Source organism: Hyperolius riggenbachi, chromosome 11 (assembly GCF_040937935.1).
Source record: "Hyperolius riggenbachi isolate aHypRig1 chromosome 11, aHypRig1.pri, whole genome shotgun sequence".
In the NCBI taxonomy this organism is placed as follows: domain Eukaryota; kingdom Metazoa; phylum Chordata; class Amphibia; order Anura; family Hyperoliidae; genus Hyperolius; species Hyperolius riggenbachi.
Window position 1 is genome coordinate 101,536,371 of NC_090656.1, and position 21,000 is coordinate 101,557,370.

General features: G+C 46.2%; 1 protein-coding gene across 1 annotated transcript in view; it reads right to left on the bottom strand.

Annotated features, from left to right (window-relative positions):
• Positions 1 to 21,000, bottom strand: part of ANO3 (anoctamin 3) — a 522,514-nt gene that overhangs the window by 296,690 nt on the left and 204,824 nt on the right. The window contains exons 3-4 of the mRNA XM_068261501.1: positions 18,394 to 18,518; positions 8,329 to 8,394 (exon numbers count right to left, since the gene is read on the bottom strand). Of these exons, the coding sequence (XP_068117602.1) occupies positions 8,329 to 8,394; positions 18,394 to 18,518 (191 nt within the window). The remainder of the gene's footprint in view (positions 1 to 8,328; positions 8,395 to 18,393; positions 18,519 to 21,000) is intronic.

A 21,000-nucleotide genomic window follows, 5' to 3' on the forward strand; every position in this document is an offset into this window, starting at 1 on the left:
GACCGCCATGGGAACGGCGGTCTCCTGCACTTACGCCAACATTTTTCTAGCATGGTTTGAAGAAGCTTACGTCCACACGGACGCTAACCCTTTTCGCGGCCAACTCAGGATGTGGTCCAGATATGTGGACGACATCCTTATATTTTGGTCTGGGACTCGTGCAACCTTTTATGACTTTGTGGCATATATCAGCAACAACCCCATGAATATGGCTTTTACTGCCACCATTAGTAATAGTAGGGTCCCCTTTTTAGACTTTAGAGTTGGTAATACAAGGTGATGCTTTGGTTTCTAGAGGCTTTCGGAAACCTACCGCCTCTAACGCCCTCTTGCACAACTCAAGCTTCCACCCCCATCATGTAACCCAGTCAATACCGTATAGTCAGTTTCTTAGGTTACGTAGGAATAATGCAGAGGATGCTAGCTTTGTTTCTCAGTCAGAGGATTTAGGGGGAAGATTAATGAGTAGGGGATATGAACAGGAGACCATTCAAAAAGCTTTTAAAAAAGCAGATAGGATTGATAGGAAGGACCTCCTTAAAAGACACAAGCATAAGAGAAAATCTCCCAGTGAGGGACAGGTCCCATTCACATTTCAGTACTCCCCTATGGCTGGAAAATTAAAGGAAATCACGAAGAAAAACTGGGACATTCTTCTCGGGGACCCTCTCCTGAGGCCTTTAGTTAAAGATGGACCTCTCTTTTCATACAGGAAGGCTCCAACCATTGGCTCTAAAATTAGTAGGAGCAAGTTTGTCTCGCAAAGGAATGGAAATTGGCTGAGTGATCATCTGCCACAGGGAAACCACCGGTGTGGTAGATGCGTGTCGTGTGAATTTATGGCCACCGGCTCCAGGCACCAAGTTGGTCCTGTATCGCGTTTCACGCGGGAATTCATCACATGCCAGACGTCGTTTGTAGTGTATGCGTTGTGGTGCCCCTGTGGCAGATTTTATATAGGGGAGACCACAAGGCCACTTACAAGGAGATTCCAGGAACACTTCCACTCCATCGAGTCAGGCAAGGGCTCTACTCGGGTCATTACCCACATCAGGGAAGCCCACCAAGGAGACCCCACAAAACTGACTTTTGCAGGATTGATGCATGTGTTGCCCCCAAGACGTGGAGGCAACAGGGAGAGGGTCTTAAAGAAAGAAGAGGCATGGATGATACTCAGATCCGATGTGATGGGCCCACTCGGCATGAACGATCACACTGACCTTTCGTGTTTTTTGGACCCACAGATTTGATATCTGGGGGTGAATTGCTCTTATACTCCAATGCCTGTAGTGTGACTTTTTTTTACGAATGTAACATGTACCGCATTCAGGGTATCTTGCAGTGACTGGTCTTCCCTGATACGGCCTGGCCGTGTTCTCGTGCCCCCTCCCCCCTCCGTCCCCCCCCCTCCCTTTTTGAGCCACTCTAATGTATACATATGTCCAGGCCACTTTAGAGGTAGCGAGTCCACGCTTTAAGGGGTTCTGCCTTTCCCCCCCCCCCTCATTTTTTATCCCTCCTTCTAGCATGCCCTTCCAGTATTGATATGTTTTTAATCTTTTTTATCATCACTTCAGGTTTACACACTGACCACCCGTGTAGCGTGCGGAAGCACGCCCATATGCACTATATACAATTATGCCTAGGTCTCTTAACATTATGCATTGAGTCACATGCATCACTTTTTGCACTTTACAAGGAATAGATGTTTACAGGTATTTTTTGCACAGATTTTAGCATAACTTTTTGCAAATACATAATGAGCATGTTTTGCCTTTTTTTATTACAATTCAATCGCACATTTTTCACTTGTTTTTTACACGGCTGGCATATTTTCAGCTGCATATTTTTAACACGCCACAAGATGGCAGTGAGATCTTCCTGAACCTCACTGTGGCCTGCTGATGCAAAAGTTGCCAAGGAAACCTAATACGAGTGTTCCCTTACAGGCCCCCGTAGTCAGGAAGTACCTGACGTCATCCGCCCCAGGCTGCTTCCGTGATTCAAGCAGCCTATACGGAACGGCCAATGATGATAGAGAGGCGGGACTTCGAGCGGCAGGACGCCGCACGCTGCCCTAGTAAATGTATTTAGGTCTGCCTGTCCCATTACCTCCTTTGCAGCCTCCTAGAAGCGCATAGCGCGAAACGGCCGTCAGGCTTTCCTCCCCTCTGCACCCACCATCACGTCACAACGATCCACCACCGGGTATGTGACCTCACCATGTCGTTTTAATGCATGTACGTGTTTACATGTTGCCTCACAGTTTAAAATACAGTGTGTGGTTTGTAATAGCAAATAGGACAGAATGATGCAATGTTATAACAATGCTATATAACTGAAAATAAAAATATGAGACTCTTTTCATTGCTATTAATGTTCTTTAATGGCTTCTAGTGCTGCTACGTAGGAGGGAGGAGGGTGGGGTAAGTACCCCCCAGGGGAATTTTAAGTTTACAGATTCTCTTTAAGTCTCTAGGAGGATGTAACCTGGGGTGGCCACCTCTATTGCAGACCAAGACAACATATGCATAGGCCCTTATTAATGTGTAATAAATGTATACATTGTGTGTGTTTTGTGAAATATTAACAGCAAAAATATGTGTGAAATTGATCAGCATGTTCAGATGTATTTGTATTATAGTGTGTTGTAAATAAAGTTGTATTTTATATGTGATTTTTGCAACCCGAGATGGATTAAAGGAGATATTTAAGGTTTTTTGTTTTTTTTAAAGTTTCACTTACCTGGGGCTCTTACCGGCCTTTTTCAGAAGTCCTGTGCCCTCACCTGTACTCAAGGATCCTCCGGCCCCCCACCGCGGCTTACTTTCAGTTTTGCCGCCTTAAGGCCACTGAGCCTGCACGACCATGGCCACGTGTCCTTGCTCCCTCTCATGTCACCGGGAGTGTCTCTCATACTGTGCCTGCACAGGACGCTACTGGCAACGTGATCGGGAGCAAGGACATGTGCGGCCAGGGCCGGGCAGGCGCAGTGGCTTTAAGTCAGCAATCCAAGTAAAACCTTGGTTTGAGAGTAACTTGGTTTAAGAGTGCTTTGCAATACAAGCAATTTTTTGTGAAATTTTGACTTCATGTACACGCATCATCTTGAAGTACAAGCAAAAAAGTATACATGCGTCACGTCATCAAACTGAGCCAAAAGTTTTTCTCCCTTTGGCGCTGCAGGATTGTACTTAATTGTACTTAGTGTAGAAATTGTGCAAAGTCACATTTCCATGAAATCCTCAAAAGTAGGCAAAAGTAACTGTCACTCGATAAGTTCCTTGTTAAAGACACACAAAAAAAAGGTTGAGGTGGCACTGATTCTGTTAGCTATACTGGAAGTCTTTTTTACATTTTAATTATACTACTACTATAACTGTTTTTGGATTGTGGAATGAATCAGCTGGGTTTCCATTAATTCATATGGGGAAATTCGCTTTGATATAGGAGTGCTTACAAGCATGTTTCCGGAACAAATTATTCTCGCAAACCACTGTATTATTTTCTGCATCTAGGACTGGTGTACCATTATTGATGGAACAATGAATTCTGAGCTGTACCAGAGAATTCTAAAAGAAAAATGTCAATACATATGTCCATGGACTGACTCTCAAGAGACCTTGGGTCACGCAGCAAGGCAATGATTTCCTAAACACAAAAGTTGTTCTACCAAAGAAGAATGATTAAAGAATGGCTAAAGAAGAATTAAGTAAATGGATTGACTGACCTTAATCTAATTGAAATAATGAGGAAAGACCTAAAGTGAGTAGTTCTTGTGAGGACCAACATCCAAGAGATGAAGCTGTTGTGTACAGAGGAACAAGCTAAAATTACAAGCTGAACAATCAACAGTTACCTCAAATGCATAGTAGGGAGGGAGGAGGTGCAGCTTTGTGGCAGCAGTGCAGGGGTGTTTGGGAAGCAGCAGTTAGTGGAGGAGTTGGGATTATGCAGATTGTAGCTGAAACAGCTCAGAGGTGCTTTGACTCCATGGACTTTGCAGTTGGATTGTGGGTTGTGTGTTGTTGTTGCACCCCTGCTCAAACTGAGAATATATCAACTGAAAACACTGACACTGTCATCCCCTGGATGGGAAGGCAGAGTGCTGTCATCCTTTTACTGCTTACTATGATGCGTATTTGAAGCTCTCAAGGGTCAAATAAAATGGCTAGGAGAACCCCTGCATCTTGATGTTGACACATGTAACCTACGAGGGGAGTATGAGGGGTTTTGAGATGGGAAGTTAGTTGACACCCAGATTAGCTGAAGGGAGGAAGGAGGTGTTAGCAAATAAAGAAATACATAAAATCTTAGACATAGATCTTAAAATTATAAATAGAATATGTAAGGGAGCTCAGAGCAAATAGGTACAAATTTATTGAAGCGTATAACAAATATAGACAACCATCACAATAGATAAAACCTTCCCCCCTAAAATTGTAACGATTGTGGAATTCTCTCCTTGATCAGCGCACAGGTCGTGCGCTGACACTGCGGAAATCCTCCACAAGCCTATAATTTGAGGGAACCCAGCAAAAGGTGCAATGCACCTGTAGAGGGAAATTCCTGTCGGCAGGTGAAGCTGTGGAGTGCAGAGGAACAGCTCCTCTGCCCTGCCACAGATGCCAGACAGGAATTGCATGAAGGGAAGAAACGCAGGGCAAGAGAGCCCTGAAAGTGAGAGATCAAAGCGACAGAGGGTATGTGTGTCCACCAATCTAGTCGCCACCCTGCGACGATGAACACACAACCAGGAAGATAAGGTGAGAAGGCAATCGCCAGAGATGGCGGTTGCTAACAGCGACACAAGACCGAATAAGCACAGATGAGGAATGTATGGATGTCCACCAATCTAGCCGTCAACCTGCGACGGCGGACACACAACAGAGAAAACCAAGTGAGAACGCAATCGCAAGAGAAGCGATTGCGAAAGAGAATGAGCACAGCGACAGAATGTATGTATGTGCACCAATCTAGTCGCCAACCCGCGACGGTGCACACACAACAGCAGAAACGAAGTAGGAACGCAATCGCAAGAGAGGCGATTGCCAGAGGTGACACAAGGCTTAAGCAAGACAGGGCATGAGAGTAGCAAAGGTACAGCAATAATACAATGAGAAGATAAGGAAAATAGCAAACGCTAACTAAACGCGAACACCGCACTCATTCGCAACAGCGAACGCGTTTACTGTGCGGTCTCCACGTGTTAAGCACAACAGAGACAAGCACGCCTAACAAACCACCGACAGACAAACATGAAACATAGGACGCGAGCGCTTGCTTAACGGTTACCTCACCGAGCCTCCAGCAAGCATGCGTATCAGACAAGACAGATACACAAAAACAGGAATAAGTGAGAGATACGATCCACCGCTCTTTCTGCCAGAGCGAGTGCGATCCAAGTAAGGCAACAGAGCTTGCAGGATCCCCTACTCTTTCCGCCAGAGCAAGTGCGATCCAAGTATTGCAAGATAGCTTTAGCAGGATCCATTGCTCTTTCCGCCAGAGCGAGTGTGATCCAAGTATAGAAACAGAGCGAGCTGAATCCACTGCTCTTTCCGCCAGAGCAAGTGCGATCCAAGTACAGCAAGAGAGACAGAACAGGCAATACAAATAATACAATCCTGACTGCTCTAGCAGGGATGCCTAGCGCAGTCCCAGGAATACTCTAAGCTAATCTTCAAACAATAAGCACGGCTGACACTCCAGGAGTGTTTCACAGGACAAACCTTTATGACCAGAGAAGTACTGTGGAATCACATGGTATATATAGAGCCAGCCTACAAAGGATGTGGCTAGGCAATTTTCATGACAAACGTATGCAAATTCCTCAGCAGCAGCAAGCTGCAAAACTGACAAAGGGTCTCCTGAACAGTGGTCAAAAAACTGCCTGCCTGCGCAGGCAGCTGAGCGGATCATTACAAAAATCAAGGCAATTACACTGAGCTAAATACATGTGTCCCTAATAGGAGTGCACATCCTATGACAGCAGGGATCCTTGCATGCATGAATTATTCTCTTCAGGCCCAACTTATGCTGTATTGGTGATCACCACCACAAAGCTTGGTGCGTATAAATCTTCGGATTCCCCCCGTGTGCCTTGTAAGCACGCCTCTGTGTATTAACACTTACGCAGCCATTACTGACACATACACGTGTCAAACCTCCCCAACATCAGCCAGCTTCCCATATGTAATTTGAATAGTTCCGCGGTCCACTCACGTGAGCAGCCTATGGAGTCCGGCTGCCGTGCGATTCCTCACTACCCAGCTGGGACTAGTGGTGAGGCGGCTCTCTCCTCCGATAGGCCGCAGCGTGCGGCGATGTGTATCTTAGGACCCGACCATGGAGCGTTGCAACGTTGGGAGGAAGGTTGCGGAGGCACGGGGGGGGAAACCACGCCTACCAGCCGTGGCGGCATCACCTGCATGTGACGCGTTTCATCCAATCAGGATTTCATCAGACGTCACCACTAGTCCCAGCTGGGTAGTGAGGAATCGCACGGCAGCCGGACTCCATAGGCTGCTCACGTGAGTGGACCACGGAACTATTCAAATTACATATGGGAAGCTTGCTGATGTTGGGGAGGTTTGACACGTGTATGTGTCAGTAATGGCTGAGTAAGTGTTAATACACAGAGGTGTGCTTACAAGGCACACGGGGGGAATCCGAAGATTTATACGTACCAAGCTTTGTGGTGGTGATCACCAATACAGCATAAGTTGGGCCTGAAGAGAATAATTTATGCATGCAAGGATCCCTGCTGTCATAGGATGTGCACTCCTATTAGGGACACATGTATTTAGCCCAGTCAAATTGCCTTGATTTTAGGGGGGGGGGAGGTTTTATCTATTGTGATGGTTGTCTATATTTGTTATACGCTTCAATAAATTTGTACCTATTTGCTCTGAGCTCCCTTACATATTTTATTTATGATCAATTCACTCAAAGGTGAGACGGGCACTACAAATATTATGTAGATTTCAGGTTGATATCCCGTGTTTTGAAAAGTTTTGTCTCAGATCTTAAAGGGATACTGTAGGGGGGTCAGGGGAAAATGAGTTGAACTTACCCGGGGCTTCTAACGGTCCCCCGCAGACATCCTGTGTTGGCGCAGCCACTCACCGATGCTCCGGCCCCGCCTCCGGTTCACTTCTGGAATTTCAGACTTTTAAGTCTGAAAACCACTGCGCCTGCGTTGCCGTGTCCTCGATCCCGCTGATGTCATCAAGAGCGCACAGCGCAGGCCCAGTATGGTCTGTGTCTGCGCAGTACACTCCTGGTGACATCAGCGGGAGCGAGGACACGGGCGTGCAGGTGCAGTGGTTTTCTGACTTTAAAGTCAGAAATTCCAGAAGTGAACTGGAGGTGGGGCCGGAGCATCGGTGAGTGGCTGCGCCAACACAGGATGTCTGCGGGGGACCATTAAAAGCCCCGGGTAAGTTCAGCTCATTTTCCCCCGAGCCCCCTACAGTATCCCTTTAAAATTAGGAGACTGTCTGGGGGTGCGGGGTGGGCACATTTTTAATTGATGTGTTTTATTGCTTTATGGATATGGATTAATAAAGATGAATAGGTTATTACAGTAATTAATTGCTTGTGATTTGTGCTCAACCGGGTCATACCCACCTTTCTCTATCTCACCGTTTTTTGATTCCCTTTAAAATTAGTTACAATATACCTAAACCAACTTCTGTAAACATATAAATGGATGGCTATTTGTAAAATAAAAGGCCACCTTAGAAAAGTAACAAAGGCCAGGTTCACAGTAGGGTGTTGCAAACTGGTGAAATTTCATAAAGATATTGTTTTAGTATAAAAACAGTTTTGCTGCAAAAGTGACTTCGTGCAAAGCAGCTGTCCATCGTTATTCTTATTCCTACTCATTGAAACAGGTATTTTGAACAACATCATTTATATAGTCGTCTTGAACATTAATCTTTAAAATCCTCTAAATCGACAACTTTCAACACTTGCTCAAAGGATGTCTGGAAATTGTATTGAGGTCAAAGGCAGTTGTGCTTTTGACACAACAACAATAGACATTACTACTCCACTTACATGCTTGAGGTACCAAACCTTTTTTCAAAGCCCATTCATGGAAAAAAAAATAATTACGGCTAATGGATGGATATAATTTCCTGGGAACAATTAGTCAATCCTTTTAAGGAAATATTACACAAATTGATCAAAGAGAGTGCATTTAGTTTACTTCAGACAGCATTGAGGAAAACATACAGTAATTCAGCAAATGAATCAATGCATACATTTATTGTAAGCAGCATATTAGCCAGTTATCATCTATATAGTAAAAAATATCCCTACCGGTTCTATGTGTGATGGGAAATGATCAAACAAATGTTTTTCTTTGGGAATGGATTCTTCTTTACACTGGAAGAGAGAGGACACAGTGTTAGTGCAGCTGAGGCACAATGGCAACTTTTATGGAAAAAAAGCAATTACTTCAGTTCACTTCTACATGTTGCAAGGATTATGTCGCTATGTTTATTTCAAGACTAATACTCAGACTAACGTAAAGATGAAGCCATAGATTAAAAAATGGCCCCTTCAGGGATTGGGACTTGATCCTTCAGTTTAGGGCAGAGTGCTGTACAAACACCTCACAAGGCTATAGTTCTGTTGCATTCGAGAGAGGAGGGGGGATGAATGTCCGGCACATGACAGGGCAGCTTCCAGGGGGAGGGGTAAGGAGGAGGACATTGCACTTGGCTGAGATATCTGGATCTCTTGTTGACACATCGGGGATGATTGGAGTGGGCTGCACACATGCTAGATCCTTGGTAGAGCTGCTTCGGCCAATAACCATCTAGCATGTATACAGGGCCTAACGTTGGGCAAGTTATACCTAAAAACTTACAGTAATCTATTTTTTATACTTACAAACTGTTCATTATTAGGGAAAAGCTCCCCCTCCCAAAAAATATCGCTAAAAGTATATAAAAAAGTAATGGTGAAAACTACTTACTACTCATACCATAAAATCATCCTGGAGCGAATATCTGTGTTGAAGATATTTAAACTACTTAACTTATGTCTTTTGGCTATTTAATTTACTTATTTTGGCTGCCTTTGTCTACTAGTAATCATTTGCTCTTATTGCTACTCATTTAAAGTGTGTGCCACCCATATACTTATTTACCACATGGTAACCAGAGACCCTTTGCTCAACCACTATCAGTGACTGAGTGGGTCAGTCTAAGATTCCCACATACCTCAGTCATGGCCGCTATATTAAAAAGGAATTCCAGTGAAAATAACGTAATGAACAAAAGTGCTTAATTTTTACAATAATTATGTATAAATTATTTAGTCAGTGTTTGCCCATTGTAAAAATCTTTCCTCTCCCCGATTTCCATTCTGACATTTATCATATGGTGACATTTTTACTGCTGGCAGGTGATGTCAGTGGAAGTAGCTGCTGCTTGCTTATTTGGCAGTTGGAAACAGCTGTTATTTCCCACAGTGCAACAAGGCTCCCACAGTGTGATGTCAGCACCATGGTCCTGACATTACACTGCGGGAGGGCTTTCAACACAATATCAGCCATACAGAGCCCCCGGATGATACGTTTGAGAAAAGGTAACGATTTCTCGTGGGAAAGGGGGTATCAACTACTGATTGGGATGAAGTTCAATCCTTTGGTCTGTCCACAATGAAGCAACAACCTTATTATCTTGGGTGTGCCATGAGATCGCTAAAGCGTCCTGTCCTTGCCTGCGTGGACATGGGAAAAGGATTACTGGCAGTGGTACCTTTATTGCGTTGTGCTGGGACATCACCCTTAAACACATTGTAAAGCATAGTTACCAGCTTGTTCTGCAAGTGCTGCATCCTTTCTGCCTTCTGGTGATTTGGAAACATCTCTGCCACTTTGTGCCTATGCTGAGGGTCTAGTCTCGTGGCCACCCAGTACAGCTCATTCCCCTTGAGTTTTTTTTATACGGGGGTCCCTCAACAGGCTGGACAGCCTGAAAGACACCATCTGCACAAATTTGGATCCAGACGTACTTTCCATCTCCTCTTGCTCTTCCTCAGTGACGTCAGGCAAGTTCTCCTCCTCCTCCCAGCCACAAACAATACCACGGGAACGTTGAGCAGCACAAGCCCCCTGCGATGTCTGCTGCGGTTGTTCTTCTGCCACCTCCTCCCCCCCCCCAAAAAAAAACACCTTCCTCATCATCTGAGTCTGACTCCTCTTCCCCACATGACTCTTCCTCCTCCTCCACCTCCCTTCTCTGTGCTGCCGCAGGTGTTGAGGAAACATCTTGTTCTGATGATAATTGATCCCACAACTCTTCCTCCTGTTCCTGTTCACGCTCGTCCACAGCTTGAGCCACCACTCTATGCATGGCACATTTCAGGAAGATGAAGTCGCTGATGGCGCCTTCACTGCGACTCACCACGTTTGTCACTTCCTCAAACGGCCGCATGAGCCTGCAGGCATTTCGCATCAGTGTCCAGTTGTTCGGCCAGAACATCCCCATCTCCCCAGAGTGTTTCCTTCTACTGTAGTTGTAGAGATACTGGGTGACGGTTTTCTCCTGTTGTAGCAGGCAGTCGAACATAACCAGGGTCGAATTCCAGCGAGTCGGGCTATCGCAAATCGAGCGTCTCCCGGCAAGTTGTTTCTATGCTGAATATCGGCAAAGCGTGCCATGGCCGTTTAAGACCTCCTGAAATGCCCACACAACTTCCTGGCCTGCTTCAGGATGTTCTGTAAGCCTGGGTACTTAGACACAAATCTCTGAATTATGAGATTCAGCACATGCGCCCTGCATGGTACATGTGTCAACTTTCCCAAATTCAAAGCGGAAATGGATTGCTGCCATTGACACACACCACGTTGTCGATCTCAAGTTGGTGCGGGGTCCGCCACTAATCCACCTGTTTGTTAAGAGCAGCCAGGAGAGCTGCTCCAGTGTGACTCTCCGCTTTGAGGCAAGACATGTCTAAGATGGCGTGACACCGTCGTACCTGGCATGCAGCATAGGCCCTGGGGAGCTGGGCCTGTGTAGCCGGAGAGGAGATCGCAGCACCAGTAGAGTTGAACTTCCACTCAGCCAAGGAGGAGGAGGATGACAATAGCGAACAGGATGTAGCAGGAGGAGAGGAGGTGGCAGGAGGCCTGTCTGCAAGCCGTGGAGTTGTCACAAGTTGGTCCGCTGCACAGCCACGCACTCCCTGCTTGCCAGCGGTCACCAGGTTGACCCAATGGGCTGTGTAAGTATTGTACCTGCCCTGACCGTGCTTGGCAGACCAGGCATCCGTGGTCAGATGGACCCTTGACCCAACGCTGTGTGCCAGAGATGACACCACTTGCCTCTCAACTTCACAGTACAGTTTAGGTATCACCCTTTTAGAGAAATAATTGCAGCCTGGTATCTTCCAATACGGGGTCCCAATGGCCACAAATTTACCGTAGGCCTCAGAGTCCACCAGCTGGTATGGTAACAGCTGGCGAGCTAACAGTTCCGCCAAACCAGCTGTCAGACGTCGGGCAAGGGGGTAACTGGCAGAAATTGGCTTCTTCCACACAAAGATTTCCGTCATGGATACTTGACTGCTGCTGTGGGCAGAGGAGCAGGAAGCGCTCATGGTGAGAGGTGGAGTGGAGGAGGGTGGCTGTGATTGTGAAGGTGCAAGGGAGAAAGTGGCTGAAGATGATGCACCTGAAGGAGTAGGAGGAGAAGGAGGATGGCTTTGCTTTTGTGTGCTGCTTTTCCTCTGGTGCTCTTCCCATTGCAGTTTGTGCCTTTTCTCCATGTGCCTTCGTAAGGCAATTGTCCCTACGCGGCTGTTGGCCTTTCCACGGCTCAATTTTTGGAGGCAGAGAGAACAGATGGCATTGCTCTGATCTACAGCAGACACACTAAAACATTTCCAAACCACTGAGCCCCCCTGGGGTGATGGCACTATGGTGGCATCAGCAGCTGACATTGAAGGGCATGTTGGCTGGCTGTCCATAGGTGGTGATACATGGCGCCGGACATTGCCACCAGCTGTTTCTGATGACGAGCTCCCCCTGCTTCTTTCAGGAACTCGTCTCCTCCTACTCCTCTTTGACCCCCCCTCTGAACTGTCCCCTCTTGGTCATCTCGTCTCTTAGGATCCCACGTGGCAACCGTATCATTGTCATCATCATAATCATCCTCCCCAGCTTCGCTTGCCTCAGACACCTCATAAACTGCAAGCAAATGGAGGAAGCAAGAAAGCTGGCACTGCTGCCAGTGTTCAAACACTTTCAAAAAAAGTTCAAAAGTGTTGAACACTTGCAGCAGTGCCAGCTTTCTTGCTTCCTCCATTTGCTTACTGCTTGATGTCCTAGCTTGAGCACGCTGAAGAGGTTCTGGAGAAGAGGTGTACCTTTAACCCTCCTGTGCATACTGCATGTCCTTGAAGCTGTAGTGCCAACCTTCTGTTTTCTTTTGTTCTTGGTACCTCACAAACTGCACCAACAGCAATTACTTTATCATCCTCCTCCTCACACCTTACCTCCATAGTGTCGCCTAATTTAGACATATGAGGTGGTGTAACTTGCTTAGCGCCTTCATCTTGTTGTAACAGTAGTGGCTGCGAATCACCAACTCCTGTGAAGTGTCAAATGCAGCGGATGTGGTGCTTGTAGTAGCGCTGGTGACTGCAGAAGATGAGGTGTTCTGTGTTAAATAGTCAACCACGTCCTGACAATCTTGGGAGTTGATGGGACATGCTTTTTTCTGAGCAATGTACTTCGGTCCAGGGCCACACTAAATCACATCAGCACAACTTCGAACAGGCATGCCGGGTGGCCTTTCTCTGGGTCTGCCTCTGCCTTTACCTGTTTTATCCATATCCGGGGGGATGAAGTGAAAGGTATGCACTGACTTGACAAATACAATGTGCAGTCACACAGGTGCAGTGAAAGGTATGCAGTGACTGATATTACAATATAATGTGCAGTTGTCACACAGGTGCAGTTAACAGGTATGCACGGACTGGTATATTACACAGCGTGCAGTCACACAGGTACTGTGAACAATTATGCAGTGACTGGTATTACAAATTTGCAGCTGTCACACACACAGGTACCGTGAACAGGTGCAGTGACACTGCGTTCGGTCACGTAGGTAGGTAGGTAGGTGCACTGAACAACAACAGGGGTGTATGCAGTGATTGCTATTACAAATGTACAGCTGCCTGTCACACACACACACACACACAAACACACACACACACACACACACACTCAGGTACCGTGAACAGGTGCAGTGACTGGTGGTATTAAATATCACACTGTGTGCGGTCACGTAGGTAGGTAGGTGCACTGAACAACAACAGGTGGGTATGCAGTGATTGGTATTACAAATATGCAGTTGCCTGTCACACACACACACACACACACACACAAACACACACGCAGGTACCGTGAACAGGTGCAGTGACTGGTGGTATTAAATATCACACTGCGTTCGATCACGTAGGTAGGTGGTTGCACTGAACAACAGGTAGGTATATGCAGTGATGGGTATTACAAATGTTAAGTTGCCTGTCACACAAGTCATTACAAGAACAACATTAGCTCTCAAAAGAGCTCTTGAGGATGAGGAGTGCTTTCTAGCAATAAGGATTAGCAAGAAAGAGAAACCTAACAAGCCTAACTAAGCTTTCCCTAATGTCTCTGCAGCACCTCTCCCTTCTCTAATTACTGCAGCCACACGAGTGAGTGAAATGCCTGATGCTGCCTGCTATTTATAAGGGGGGCTCCATGAGGGAGTGTAACCTGATTGGCTTCCCTGTGCCTGCTGACTGTGATGTATAGGGTCAAAGTTGACCCTAATGATGTAGTATAGGAGGCGGGTCGAACCGCCATAATGAATGTGAACCACCGAGGTTTGCGCGTACTAGTTTGCGGTCAAAATGTTCAGGCCATCTCTATACTTGACCAATGTCTTCTTTCCTATTTAATGTTAGAATGTGGTCAGAAAACATCCTTCCACGGTGCATCTTGAGGAGTTGTAAAATGTGGGTGTTAGGGTTGCCGCAAAAAGTCAGACTTATGGAAATAAGGCCAAGGTGACAAAGATGGGGCAGTGTCTCAACAACCTGAAACCTAAATGGTGCAATGAGGAGCAATGTGGGGTAACATCACCCTTTAAAACTTTTGAACCTAGAGACCCTGTTTGTGATTATGAAGGTGTTTTGCGGCTAGGGTTGATGGTACATATTTCCCTTAGGCAGCCCAGCAAAAAAAAAAAAAAAAAAAGACTTTAAGCAAGAACAGTCTGAAGTAGTAAGTCTCCAGGTCCTCTCAGGGGAGACATTTTGTGACTGGGCTATAAAACATTCTAGAAATAAACATGAGTGCTTTCAAGTCAGATATAATTTACTATTCTAAAGGCCTTAAGGAAGAATATAGGAATTAATTAACTGTAGGAAATAGGATCATTCACAGTAGGTAACTTGTTTTGGTATTCCACAATGTTTAAATAAAGTTATTTCAATTAAAGTATTTGCTCAGGGCTTATCAGACTCAGTTAACTCAAGATGTCCCATAACAGATTGTTGCTCCGTTGTAATAGAGATGGCCCGAACCTCCGATTTTGCATGGATGAGTGGGATAGATGCCAAAAGTCCCGGGGAAAAATCTGGATTTGACGCAAAGCGGCATTTTAAGGGCAGAAATCACATTGAATGCTAAATTGCAGGCCAGAAAAATTAGTATAGCACCCTCTGCTAGCAGCGGCCTTAAAAATTCAGTAATCCACCTGGAGTCTTGGACCCTGTTGGTGGTGGCGGAGAAGGCAGTTAAGCGGCCTGCGGGCAGAGGTGCTGTGTGGGGAGCAACTTAGTCTTGGGGCAGGCAGTCACACGACGTGCAGGCAGAGATGCTTTGTGTGGGGACTGACTTAGTCTTCGGGCGGGAATTAGCCCTCCGGGATCCATGCCTCATTCATTTTGATAAAGGTGAGGTACTGAACACTTTTGTGACTTAGGCGACTTCTATTCTCAGCAAATTGTGACAGCTCTGGCCACAGGTCAAGCCTGCGCACCCAGTAGTCCAAGGGTTCATCACTGCTCACAGTGTCTACATCCACACTTAAGGCCAGGTAGTCAGCTACCTGCTGGTCCAGGCGTTGGTGGAGGGTGGATCGGGAAGCGCTACGGCAAGGCATTGGACTAAAGAATGTCCGCATGTCCGACATCACCATGAGATCGCAGGAGCGTCCTGTCCTTGCCTGCGTGGACATGGGAGAAGGATTACTGGCAGTGGTACCTTTATTGCATTGTGCTGGGACATCACCCTTAAACGCATTGTAAAGCATAGTTGCCAGCTTGTTCTGCAAGTGCTGCCTCCTTTCTGCCTTGTGGTGATTTGGAAACATCTCCGCCACTTTGTGCCTCTACCGAGGGTCTAGTAGTGTGGCCACCCAGTACAGCTCATTCCCCTTGAGTTTTTTTTATACGGGGGTCCCTCAACAGGCTGCACAGCATGAAAGACGCCATCCGCACAAAGTTGGATCCAGACGTACTATCCATCTCCTCTTGCTCTTCCTCAGTGACGTCAGGTAAGTCCTCCTCCTCCCCCCAGCCACGAACAATACCACGGGAACATTGAGAAGCACAAGCCCCCTGCGACGCTTGCTGCGGTTGCTCTTCTGCCACCGCTTACTCCTCCTCTAAAGAAACACCTTCCTCATCATCCGAGTCTGACTCCTCTTCCCCACACGACTTTTCCTCCTCCTCCTCCTCCCCCCTCTGTGCTGCCGCAGGTGTTGAGGAAACATCTGGTTCTGATCAGAATTGATCCCACAACGCTTCCTCCTGTAACTGTTCCTGTTCTCCTCCACAGCTTTATCCACCACTCTACGCACGGCACGCTCCAGGAAGTAAGCGTACGGGATCAAGTCGCCGATGGTGCCTTCACTGCGACTCACCAGGTTGGTCACCTCCTCAAACGGGCGCATGAGCCTGCATGCATTTCGCATGAGTGTCCAGTTGTTGGGCCATAACATCCCCATCTTTTCACAGGGTGTGCTTCTACTGTAGTTGTAGAGATACTGGGTGACGGCTTTCTCCTGTTCTAGAGGCGAGAGAACATAAGGAGGGTCGAATTCCAGCAAGTCGGGCTATCGCAAATCAAGCATCTCACCGGCAACTTGTTTCTCCGATGAATATCGGCAAAGTGTGCCATGGCCGTGAAAGACCGCCTGAAATTCCCACACACCTTCCTGGCCTGCTTCAGGACATCCTCTAAGCCTGGGTGCTTTGACACAAATCTTTAAATGACTAGATTGAGCACATGTGCCATGCAGGGTACATGTGTCAGCTTTCCCAAAGATAAAGCGGAAATGAGATTGCTGCCGTTGTCACACACCACATTGCTGATCTCCAGCTGGTGCGGGGTCAGCCACTGATCCACCTGTTTGTTAAGAGCAGCCAGGAGAGCTGCTCCAGTGTGACTCTCTGCTTTGAGGCAAGACATGTCTAAGATGGCGTGACACCGTCGTACCTGGCATGCAGCATAGGCCCTGGGGAGCTTGGGCTGTGTAGCTGGAGAGGAGATGGCAGCACCAGTAGAGTTGAACTGCCACTCAGCCGAGGAGGAGGATGACAACAGCGAAGAGGATGTAGCAGGAGGAGAGGAGGTGGCAGGAGGCCTGCCTGCAAGCCGTGGAGGTGTCATAAGTTGGTCCGCTGCACAGCCACATACTCCCTGCTTGCCATCGGTCACCAGGTTGACCCAATGGGCTGTGTAAGTAATGTACCTGCCCTGACCGTGCTTGGCAGACCAGGCATCCGTGGTCAGGTGGACCCTTGACCCAATGCTGTGTGCCAGAGATGACACCACTTGCCTCTCAACTTCACTGTACAGTTTGGGTATAACCTTTTTAGAGAAATAATTGTGGCCTGGTGTCTTCCACTGTGTTGTCCCAATGGCCACAAATTTACGGAAGGCCTCAGAGTCCACCAGCTGGTATGGTAGCAGCAAGGGAGAAAGCGGCTGAAGATGCTGCACCTGAAGGAGGAAGAGGAGAAGGAGGGTGGCTTTTCTTTTGTGTGCTGATTTTGCTCAGGTGCTCTTCCCATTGCAGTTTGTGCCTTTTCTACATGTGCCTTCGTAAGGCAATTGTCCCTGCGTGGGTGTTGGCCCTTCCATGGCTCAATTTTTGAAGGCAGAGAGAACAGATGGCATTGCTCTGATCTGAGGCAGACACATTAAAAAAATTCCAAACCGTTGAGCCCCCCTGGGGTGATAGCACTATGGTGGCATCAGCAACTGATGTTGTAGGGCATGTTGGCTGGCTGTTCATAGGTGGTGATACATGTCGCCAGACACTGCCACCAGCTGTTTTTTATGACGAGCTCCCCCTGCTTCTTTCAGGAACTTGTCTCCTCCTACTCCTCTCTGACTCCCCCTCTGAACTGTCCCCCTGTTCATCTCCTCTATTGGGAACCCACGTGGCATCCGTATCATCGTCATAATCATAATCATCCTGCCCAGCTTCGCTTGCCTCAGACACCTCCAAAACTGCACTAATGGCAGGTACTTTAACATCCTCCTCCTCACACGTTATGTCGCCGCCTAACTCAGACATATGAGGTGGTGTAACTTGCTTAGCGCCTTCATCTTGTTGTAACAATAATGGCTGTGCATCATTGATTTCCCCACCAAATAACTCCTGCAAAGTGTCAAATGCAGCGAATGTGGTGCTTGTAGTAGCGCTGGTGGCTGCGGAAGATGAGGTGTTCTGTGTTAAATAGTCAACCACGTCCTGACAAGTTTGGGAGTTGATGGGACGTGCCTTCTTCTGAGCATTGTACTTTGGTCCAGGGCCGCACGAAATCACATCAACACGACCTCACACAGACCTGCCGGGTGGCTTTCCTCTGGGTCTGCCTCTATCTCTGCCTCTACCTGTTTTGTCCGTTTTGTCCATATCGGGGGGGATGAAGTGAAAAGTATGCACTGACTTGACTAATACATTGTGCAGTCACACAGGTGCAGTTAACAGGTATGCACAGAGTGGTATATCGCACTGCGTGCACTCACGTAGGTAGGTGGGTGCACTGAACACAACAGGTAGGTATATGCAGTGATGGGTATTACAAATGTGCACCTGTCACACACAGGTACCGTGGACAGGTACAGTGACTGGTGGTATTAACAATGCGTGTGCTCACATAAGTAGGTGAGTGCACTGAAGTGAACAACAGGTAGGTATATGCAGTGATGGGTATTACAATGTCTCCGTGAACGTGAACCACGGAAGTTCACCGGGAACCATTCGCCGGCGAACCGTTTGGGTCATCTCTACTGCGTAATTGGTGTGTGTACAGAATATAATACTCTGAAATAGATATTGATTGGGAACTGGGAATTGGGATTACCTTCTGAGATTTGTGAGAGCCTTGTTTCTGCCTGTTAAGTTTGTGCTGAATGAGCAGGGATTGATCGGTACGGCAGTCGTAAGTCCCATGTTCTGACTCATCCGTGTAGGTATCTTTTGTAGAATCTAAAGAGAGAACAAAATAGTTATCGGAGATTAGTTACCCTGATCTGCTTTTGCTGCAGGGAATGCCTGCAGCTCTTATTGGAAGAGAACCTGTCATCCTCATTTTACCTCCTCATAAACAGAAAAAAGACAACAGGTACAGATAATGGAGTTTTTTTTCTTCTGTATTGCTAAGATAAAGAGAAAAGTGCAATTTTGTGATTTTTCAAAATATACTTTTCAGAATGGTAGACTAATGTTTTGTACTGTTTAACTAGTTCACCACTATGTGTTTTTTCACATTATGGACCAGAGCAATTTTCACATTTCAGCGCTCCTCCCTTTCATTCACCAATAACTTTATCACTACTTATCACAACAAAATGGTCTATATCTTGTTGTTGTTTTTTCAGGACCAATTAGACCTTCTTTGGGTGGTACATTTTACTAAGAATTATTTTATTCTAAAAGCATTTTAACGGGAATAACAAAACATATGGAAAACATTCATTATTTCTCAGTTTTTGGCCATTATACTTTTCAAATAAAATGTGCTACTGTGGATAAAGCCACACATTGTATTTTCCCATTTAGCCCTGTTATTACAACAGTTAAAATATTCCCCTAGTTCAATGCATGGTGACAATATTTTATTTGGGAATAAAGGTGTATTTTTTCAGTTTTGAGTCTGTTACAAGCCCCTATTTGCAAAAATAGCAGTAATATACCATCATGACATACATATTAAAAAAGTTGAATCCCTAAGGAAAATATTTATGTATTTTTTTTTCAATTGTCTGGAGCTAAGATGAAGTCTCCGGGGGCGTAAATATACTGTCCTAATTCCATTAAGTACAACAGTGTTACTATTTGACAAAGGGCAGTACATTGTTTATTTTCAGCGAAAATGTATTTGATGTGTTGACCGTCGTACTAAAGTTTGCCTTAGAAAAAAAAAACTAATTGATTAGTGATAAAGTGATTTCAAGTGTACCTTGCCTTTCCTGTGTGAATTAGCAGTCCAGCAGCAAGGGAATAACTGCTCCCCAGTTTCTTTACATGCAATTAAATGCAACAGTACACATGGGTGGTTGTAGTCAGGGTATTATGGGCAGCTGACAGCTGTGCACATGCTGCACAGTTGAAAACTGTCTTATTTTTTTTGTCTGAAGGACAACAACCCATTCAAATAGTAGTTGTGTGTGGGGCTATTCAAGCACACTAGCAATGCCAGATGCTTCCGGCCAGTAACATATACTATGTCATAACGCTAGATTCTGATGGGCAGAAAACCAATCATTGACAACCATTTGTGTACTTAGCAATACACTCCTCAGATCAGGACTGACTCATTGCTTATACACCTTGGAGACCTACTGTAGACCGCTCCATGCACCATTGCAAATGAATGTATCCAATTATGTCATCATGCAGTAAAATAGAGTAAAATGCACCATAAACTACTTTTCTTCTTCGTTATGTCACAGGTTTTGGACTACTCCATCATCTCTCTGACCTCCTCTGCTACTGAGCGAGTGCAGTGATTGACCCAATGATGGAGCCGCAATCCCATCTTTGAGACCATCGGCTCCAGTCAGAAGAACAGGAAGCCATGATTGACATGTTCGGTTGCAGCATTCCTGCACTGATTGGTCACATGGTGTCTGGAAGTTGAAGTGAGCTGCGGCTTTCACATGGAGTGAGTGACTGAATGGCTTCATGGACCTCCCGGGCTCAACTCCTGCCAGATCATTTGGATTTACTGGTACATCAGTGGCAAGTATATCATTTACAGTGAGGGGGGGTGTGTGCAGATGAGACACAGGAGGATGAGGAGGAATCCAGAAATATAGGGTGGCAGAGACAAGAGGACACAGGGGGGCAAAAGAGGAAAGAGGAAGCACAGAACTGAGGAGGCGCAGGGGGGCAAAGGAGGACACCACAGATTAACAGAGGAGACACAGGGGGATAGAAGAGGTCATAAGTAAGGACACAGGGGGACAAAGTAGGACACAGGGGGACATAGGACAACAACTCAGGGGAACAGAGGAGATATAAGGAGACATAAGGAGGGCAAAGGAGGACACAGGGGGAAAGAGGAGGACACAGGAGGAACAAAGAATGACACAAGAGGTACAAAGAAGGCACAAGGGGGATACAAGAAGCACGAGTGGGACATAAAATTGGGGAGGGGGGGCTGAGGGAAGAAGATGGCCTTGTACCAGGTTTAGCATATCTCTGTTTTACCCTGGTTTTTGTCCTCTTAAACTATGGTCTTGTGGTCTGGAGCATCTTATCGTCCCAAAAATATGATAGCTAAGTAGAGTCTGACACTTTGAGCCTAGAATATTGAACCTTTTCACAATATTCTAATTTTCTGAGATTTTGATGTTGGGATTTTCATAAGCTCTAAGGCAAATTCATGAAACTTATGATAAAGACTTGCAATATCTTGCTTTCCATGTAATGAGTCTATTTCATATATTAGTTTCACCTTTTAAGT